The following is an 8,815-nucleotide window of genomic DNA, read 5'->3' on the forward strand; positions in this document are numbered from 1 at the left end:
GCCGTCCGTCCGTCCGGCCGCCCACTCCCGCTTCCCGGCTGAGGGGGACGCGATGGCCCTCCGCGCCATTCTGCACCCAATGATAGCCACTGCGGGTCCCGTGGAGCGAGGTCTCCGCGTGGGTTCGCCCCTGTGGTCGCTGAGGTCGCTGCCTGCCGGGCAGATGGGTCGCGCAGCGTCCAGGCTGGCGCTTTCGCCGCTGGAGCTTACCGGCGGTGGAGAACTAGTCAACTCGAGTTTTCGTTGACTTGACGTGCTTCAAAACAGCTTTCCAAAATAGAGGGCCGGGATTAAATCTTGGGTCTAACTTAAAGGAAGGCGCCATATTATTCCATAGGTGATGCTAATACCTTTGTGTTTTGCTATTTGTTTTTTAGGAAACATGCCTTGAACTGTCACAGAATGAAACCAGCACTCTTCAGCGTCCTGTGTGAAATCAAAGAGAAAACAGGTAAGATGCTGTGTCCAGCAGTGGACCTGGAGACCCCTGAGGAGGGGTTGGAGCTACTCCTTCGACTCTCCAGTTGAGAGCTGCTGCTTTTGGGCACCGCCATCTTTGATCATTCTCTCCTTCCCACCTCTTGATCTTGAGAAACAAACTGTAATAAATCTATAGTCGATTTCTCAATTCTGCTCCTGGAGCAAAATGAAGTGTAGGTGTGAACCAGGCTAGGTCGCTGCCTCTGAGAGGCTGTCCCTGGCTTTGGGGATGGAGGGGCGTCCCCGGAGCACCAGCAGTCCGGTCCTCTCTCCTTTTGCCTTGTGTCAGTTTTTAAAAGGAGCAATAGAAGACTGGATGCCTGGGACAAGTCCCCCTGAGAAGCATCGCCTCAACTTTGTTTTACTTAGCCATAAGCTTCACCTCTATTGATGGAAGAATAGGTGCAATTGAATAGACTCCAGCAGCTTGTTTGAATTAGTGTTGTAGGTGGGAAGACTACTTTTGGTAATCCAGGGAAGAGTAAGAATGTGTTTAGGCGTATATAGTGTATTATGTTTATTAATACTTACACTGAATTTTATATCTTGAAGCCATTAAACTTGTAATTATGCTTAGTATATAAAGTAGAAAAACGACCACAGATACAGGTTAAACAATTTTGAAGTTCAAGGCAGGGAATATGGCACAAGACAGGTTTTGGAATGAAAACTACAGGTACACATTAGGTGAGTTTTGGTAGTTCATTCTAATTAAACTTCCTTGTTAGACTTTTTCAATTGAAGATATCTTAGTCTCTAGGCAGCAGTAAGGCTCAAGTGGAAGTAAAGATTTCATTTAAATGTTTTAGTTTGCATTTGGCATTATCTTCCCTGTATATGGAAACAAGTGCACTAAAAAAGCATTACTGCTAGTTGTTTTTCTTGTGTTGGGTATGTGGTATTTTAAAGTTGAGGCAAAGAAGGAAAAGTTAAATTCCAAGATATAATAATATCAATGTGAAGCTATTTAAATGGTTAAATGTGATTGTGTTTAAATTAAGTGTACAAATAATGGCGCATTGTATAGGATTGTTAGGTTAATAGTCAAGTTGCTCTCCTTTTAAACAGATTTTTCACTCTCTAATTTTAGTCCTTTCCTAAAAGTAATCCAGAAAAGATTATGGATTACTGCTGTCTATTCAGTATATATTTGCTAAACTGTAATTAACAGCAAATAGTAAGAGAGCCTAAAGAGTTTCTGCTTTAATTCACATAATGTGGATGATGTCTTAATGTTGTGATTCTCTCTAAGATGTATTTTACATTTGGAAAGCCATAGTCACTGAAAATTACTAATAACTTACTCTGTGTTGATTTTAGCTAACTTTAGAATGTATTGTGATTTAAAATGGTAGATGATTTTTATCTGACTATAAAATAAGATATTCAGCTTAATATCTTGAAGATTCTTAGTTGAGAAGACTAAAAGTGGGTAATTCCCATTTAATTATGTTGCTTATGTACAAGGGTTTTCTTGCTATCAGGGCTCCACTTCAGTTTCTGCTGACAGCTAAGCACTGGGGTATTGACTATGTTGGGAATATTAAGATTGATTCAACTTTATACAGCATTGTATTACTAGTGAGAGGGGAATGATATGCTTCCCTTCTTGCCCCCTCACACGATTTGCATTTTTTTTTTTTTCTTTTTAAAGTTTTGGCCTAGCCAGCTTTAGAACCAAACTGATTTTCATGTTTTTACATTTGGCAGCAGGCAGAATTCAATTAAGAAGTGTAAGTCCTGTAGTAGTTTATTTGCACAGGATTTACACCATTCTGAGAGGAAAGTATAGTCAACCACATGTCAAAGGTGAGTTACGAGAAAGAAAGTCTTTTTCAGAATCTGGGATTACTGGCAGAGAGATCAGTGGTAGGGCTATTGCTGTTTAAGAAGAGGAGGTAGCTGACAAAAGAAATTTTTCTGTTTTGAAAATTGTTTCTGGGGCTTTCGGTGATAACTTGTAAATTAGATCCTCTTTTTGTGCTTTGCCTAGCGGGTCCAAGTTTGAGCTTTATCTCTTTTGTAAAAAGCCACCAACCGGCAAAGAGTAAAGCCTGCTGTCTGGGCAGAAGCATCTTTCTGCCAGCCTCTCTAAGCTGGAGAGGGATGGGATTTAAGTACTGAGTGATTGATGGGGGCGAAGCTCTTTCCTCTCCTTTTTCCTGTGACTATCCTATCCATAGCTCCTCCTCACCCTTCAAAACTAGTCTTGGAAAGAGACAGGCTGGCCAGACTCAGAGCCCTCAATTTGAAATAAAACAGCTGTGTAGATGTTAGTGTCACCAAAGCAGTGAAATCCAGCAGCAAATTCCAGAGCCCACCCCTCATTTGCTTCCATAGTCATGCTTGAGAAACATCACAAACTTAAAGAAAATAAGCATTGCAGCATATATGTATTTTATATACTTTTCTTAAATCATTTATGTAATCTTATTGATATAGTATCCAAAGAATAATTCTTTATAATTTTGAGAAAGTTTAGTCATTTGTGAATAGAAATCAGGAACATTATGTGATGACTCTATTCTGCATAATGGAGGGGTAAGGAGTTGATGAGTCTAGGGGTGGGGGAAGAAACTGTCACTTCAGTGGATAATGTCATTTCACTTGTGCTTTTCTTCAAAATAAGACAAAATAATTTTAAAATTCCATGTATTTGTAGATCTGCCAGTAGATTTTGAGGTTTCTGATCAAGCAATGAATACTGCCAGTTCTGATGCACATGAAGGATTTAGTTGGGAAAACATCTTTTTTCTCACCCTACCAAATAAAAAAGATATTTTTCTTCTGACAGATAAATGGGTAATCTACCACAGTTACATTATTTTCTTGTTCAGAGGTAAGGAAAGTATACTTTTCTATAAGAAGTTTGCTTTTATTTGAAAATGTATTCTTTTGTAAAATTTAGCACATAGCTATTTTTGGGCAGAAATGTATTATTGTAAAATTGTGACATTTATGCTTTTTTTGAAAGCAACTGAAAAGTTATGGGCTTTAAAATTAAGGTATGTGTCCATTTTAGACTAAGTAATCCAGCAGTGAGATAATCGTTTGTACATTAAGCTTTTTCTATTTTTTTTTTACACTTGATCTTAGCCAAAAGGCCGAGAAGCGATTTTCTATTTTTTTTTAAAGCCATATTTTTTCCTCTTTTATTAAATGTCCTTGATGCTATGAAGTCTGCTATCTTGATTGTCAAAGTACTTTCTTTTGTGAAATACTCCGTCCTTACAAGTATACCTTCTGTCCAAATCCCTTAATTCTGAGTGTTTGAATGAAAAAAAATTTTAAGGAATAAATGATTTATTTTTAAAATGAAAATGTAATATTTTAATATATAATCTGAATCGTAGTATTGTTGAGAAAAGATGGATTTAACAAAAATCAACACAACCTTTTCCTTCATAAATGGTAGGTTAAAATACTCCTGTTGATAGCTGCCAACCAAACACTGATTTATTGCTACCACAAACCCTAAATAGCATTCATTTGCTAGTAATGTCTAATGGCAGACATGATGGTTTGCCAGATTTGTAGCCTTTGTGAGGCTTATAAGCAGGACCGACTTGGGAAGATCATAAAACTTAATGAACTTCTCTACTGCAGGAGGTGTCCGCAGGGGAAGAGAAGGCCTGCCTGGCTGGTTGGGCTGGTTGAAGTATTTTTTATGTTTAAGGAGAAGAAAATTACTATTAAAAAGGATTAACTTTCAGAGGAACCCTCCCTAGAAAGAGTCATAAGATTTTTAGATAACAAAGCTAAGTCAAGAATGTAGCTTACAAGTGAGTTTCTATGTGCATTCCGTGTATGATATGAAATTAAACCTTTATTGCTATCTTTCATGCGGACAGGGTAGCACTCTCAGTCAACACTTCTGTGGGTTTATTTCTGACACTACAAGTTCAGAGAATCACTGTGGTGTTCTTTTCTGAGTCTCTTTTTTATTTAAGACTTCCATGTATAAATTGGTTACATTTTTCTCTGTAAAGTGCTGTGTAATTCCTTTCTCAACCAAATCTTTCAAGTAAAAATTTAGCAAGAAAAATGGAATTATAATAAGTCTAAATGTTATTGTATTTATTGCATTTTCTAGGTTCTTGCACTTTGTCTAATAAAATTATCATTCCAAAGTTTTGAAAATGCTATATTCTATACATGACACATTTTTCCGTTTTAATGAGCCTACTTTCTAGTTTTAAAAAACTATTGTGGACAACTTCTAAAATAAATACAGGTAGAAAAAAAAAGAATTTTTGAACCCTTCCAAATGAACTTACTTTTAACCTTTAACAGTTGCAACAATTGGCTAATCTTTTCTCTGTTTTGCCTATCTTTCCAGAATTATCTGGAAGCAAATTTTAAGGACTTTTAATGTTTCAAAATTTATATCAATTTTAGATTGACGTTATGATCTGTTTACTTTGGAAAAACTAAGTAGCTAAAAAATAGTGTATCTTCAAAGTGTCATAAATTCTATTGCTTTGTCAATACATTTTCCTTAAAGCAGTTTAAGAATGTTGTCAATTTTTAAAAAAATTTTATGGATTTATATAGCTTACTGAAGCTTTTGTAGGTTTTGAGGTAGGATATGTTTTTTGCTTTTCTATTCCTCATCCTTGAAAAATAATACACACATTCTGTTCATAGAAACCATGGGGAAAATGTCATTGCCACGGTGGTTTAAACCTTCATGATAAAAGTATCACAGAGATGTTATCTTTAAAACATGGGGCTGTTTTTCCAACCCTGTTCCTTTTTTTTTCTTCCCAATAAAAAGCTATTGAACCTTTTGTCAATACTAATTTGATCTGTGTAAGTAATTCTTTTGTGTCTCAGTTTTTTTAGTGAGTCTTATTTTATTACAGATTTGTGTAGCTTTAGTTTTTTATGTGGGACTTTAGTATGATATTTTATTAACTTATACAACTTTATTCTGAATGAAAAGTATATTAATATACTGGCTAAGGAAGCCCCATCTTGCTCCAAAGAATACAAGTTCAGAGCTTTTATAAAATATACCTGTGTACACTTTTCATACTATGATGCTTTTCTTTTCACTTAATTTCGCTTGTACTTGTGTTTCATTTTATAAACTAAGAGATTACTTTTAAGGCAATAATTAAATTAACACCTTATTTGACTTACTTGTATTTTATTTAGTAATATATAGTGGCACTATGTAGGACAGTTACATTGTATGAAGTGAGGCTATAAAACTTGAAAGTGCTTTTCACAACCACACTGAAGTATCATTATTTTATACTCAAAGGAGGTGTCTATTTATAATACTTAACACAAGTTAAATAGGAATTTAGACCAATTTTTTCTATTCCTGTATATGTAAACATCTTTATACATTTATTATTTCAATATTGACACTATGAGAATAATGTTTTATTTGTTTTCTCAGCAGGCTTGTGTTTTAGCCATTTATCAGTGAGTGTATCAGCATGATTTAGGTAGTAACTAACTGAAAGCTTACACATCCCCCTTCCATGTTGACCTTTACAAGCATTTGCTCTACTTTAGTGGTCATTTGAGTCTGCAAGTATGAAAAGTAAACAATTCACATCACTGTGTAGTATAAATTGGTCAAAATTTTTCATGCCTAGCTATGATAATAGATTGTTTTTACAAAGTTATAGAATTAATCAGACAAACAGGTAGGTGATAGTGTTATATTTAGCAAATAAATTATGAAGTAGTGCTGAATGAGCTACTGAAAAAATACACCATCTTTTTGTGCCTTCAGACACAACATATTAGAAAATAAATTTCATTAATATTCAAAACTTGATTTTGATGATCCTCTTTGTAGGCAGAATTGCAACCCAGATCCCTTATTTTTTTCAAAGACATTCCATAAATGTAGTGTTTGTAGTTTTTAGTGGTAAGTGTAGTTTGCTTTGACACAAGTTTGTATATCTAGGGAAAGAAATTGACATGATAAAATATGTTGAATTGGCCTAGTACTTATTTTTTTGGGCTGACTTTACATCTACTTGACAGAACTAAATAATACTGAAATCTACTAAAGTAATTATGGATAAAAATGATTAAAGTTTTGGCCTTGTTTCTTTCAGTTTAAGTTCCCTAAAAATGTTAGGATGTTTTGAACAATAACCCTTTCTGTGCTATCATATTAATGAGGAATTGCTGTACAATGTATTCCTTTTAATGCTGATGATTCTTCACAATGTTGAAACCATTATTTGGGAGACTCAGCATATGTTGGGGGCAAAATGACTTTTTTTTGTTTTTTTTTAATGTGATGCATCAGCTTTCAAAGCTTATTTCTTAGGCATCAGCATCCAGCAGGTGGCTTTTTACATTAAAAAATTCATAAATTTTAAAATCTCATAAAATTTTATTTCAAATTCAAATTAACTAATAGAGAATGTCAACATTTCCACTGTCTGTATATAACATTTATAATAGAACAAATGGTTGCATATAGAAATTATCTGCAACATAATCTAAATTAAGATTCTAAACAGGCATTACAGATGCTGGTAACTTTGGCAATTATCATTTTGTTTGGTGAATAGTAGTAAAACAGTGTGCGGTAAAAGTGTTTAGAGAGAGAGGATAAATAAATTGAACAGTTTTGCAATGCAAAGTGGTTTGTGGTGTTTTTGAGGATTTCTTGGCTCTCTCTTAACTGCTATTGTGAGCCTGGAGCAGATTTCCCCATTGCTAATGCCCTAGAAGTATTAATTCACTTTGATATGCTAATTAGAGGGCATTATGCAAGAAATGAGATTAAGTGGCAGCATGAAGCCATTTGCCTGTCAGTAAATTGAGAGCTTTAGCATCAGGAGGAGCTTTGTTTTTTTTTTTTTTTTTTTTTTTTTTTTTTTTTTTTTTTTTTTTTTTAAATATACATCGCTGAGTAGAGCTTCACGAGTTCCCTGTCCTTGGGGAGCTTTTTTTTTTTTTTTTTTTTTTTTTTTAAGTTTCTCTTGGTTTTGCATATAAATAAAATTGAAAGGTCTAGAGAAGCTTCTAGAACATTGGTGGATTATTTTCTCCTTTTATGATTATTTAAAGGTAATGTTATAGAATATGAAGTTTTCATTGTGTTCTCTTTATATGAAAATATTGAATTTGTGTTATCTAATGTCTTTTTCTTAAAACATAATTTTAGCATAATGGCTAGTGCGCCATTATGGCTTAACTTTTCAGCATTGTAAACTTGTGTGTGTTTGTGCAGCAGTGTCACTAACCTGAACTTCACAGGAATGTTTTTTTCACTAGGGATGGAAGAAATTGTTGAATTGGGCTTAAACTATATTAAATGACCACTAAGATTCTTACTTGAATCCATAAAAGCTGGATCGATTAGGATCAGTGCTTAAACTCTGCCCTTTACATAACCTGTGGAATTTATGGTTTTGCATGCATTTGATATGTAAAGTTATTAGTTGATGTTTTTGTTGAAAATGGAGTTTCATATTTGATTTGATTTTACTCATCTGTGGTTTGTCAGGTCTTTGAATTTGTATTTATAAAGCTACTTGTGTGATTTTTTTTCACCTTTTGTGAAGAAGGTGTGTGAAAAGGAAGAGGAAGACAGAATTTCTTTGGATTTTTGAATAGATTAAGTTTTCCTTAATCATAGAACTTTTTCTAGCATACACCATTGATAGAATTGCAAAACTCAGGCCTAACTGCAGATCTCTAGGTATGGTTAGAGGGAAGAAGGTTGGGCAAGGCATTTATATTAAGGCTTAGCCTTAGTTCTAGTGTCTGAATTCCACCACTGTGGCTGTGACTCTAGATGCAGTAAACCATAACTTCTCCTCAGAGCCATATGGATTATTTAGTCACCACAGCTGCCATGCATGCAGACTGCGGAGGCTGGCATCTCCTCCATGTGCATGGGTGTGCATGTGTGGTACCCGTTACTGTTAATGGGAGTTATGTATGTGCACACAGAGAGGAGAAGAGTCTCCTGAGACAATTGTTCTGATTACATTTTTCTAGGAAGAGAAACTTATTTTATCTACACTTCAGCTGCTTTTCTAAATGAAATACTTGGTTACTTTAAATTCTCATTCCCTTTTCAGATTCCCTGAACTAGTTAAATCAGTGAATCCTCATTAGCTTCTTTCTGATTACTTAGAAAATTTCATTTAAAGATGAAGTTATTTTTTTATTGAAATAGAAACGCAAAGCTTTTGAAATTACATATTATTATTTAAACAAAAGGTTTCTACAGGCTTTCAGATGAAATAAGAGTTTCAAATAAAAATTTAGAGAGGAATTAAGGACTTGTGAAATATTATGAAACGAATGTAATTTGATGGAGAAATTACTACATTAAAAATATATA

At 34.4% G+C, this 8,815-nt stretch overlaps 1 protein-coding gene across 1 annotated transcript in view; it reads left to right on the forward strand.

The window, feature by feature from the left end:
- The first annotated feature begins 57 nt into the window (after positions 1 to 57).
- Pbx3 (PBX homeobox 3) overlaps positions 58 to 8,815 on the forward strand; it is a 211,055-nt gene continuing 202,297 nt past the window's right edge. The window contains exons 1-2 of the mRNA XM_010613549.3: positions 58 to 110; positions 378 to 451. Of these exons, the coding sequence (XP_010611851.1) occupies positions 403 to 451 (49 nt within the window). The 5' untranslated portion in view covers positions 58 to 110; positions 378 to 402. The remainder of the gene's footprint in view (positions 111 to 377; positions 452 to 8,815) is intronic.

The sequence above is a fragment of the Fukomys damarensis genome, unplaced genomic scaffold (assembly GCF_012274545.1).
Source record: "Fukomys damarensis isolate Sample0158 unplaced genomic scaffold, DMR_v1.0_HiC HiC_scaffold_36, whole genome shotgun sequence".
Classification (NCBI taxonomy): Eukaryota; Metazoa; Chordata; class Mammalia; order Rodentia; family Bathyergidae; genus Fukomys; species Fukomys damarensis.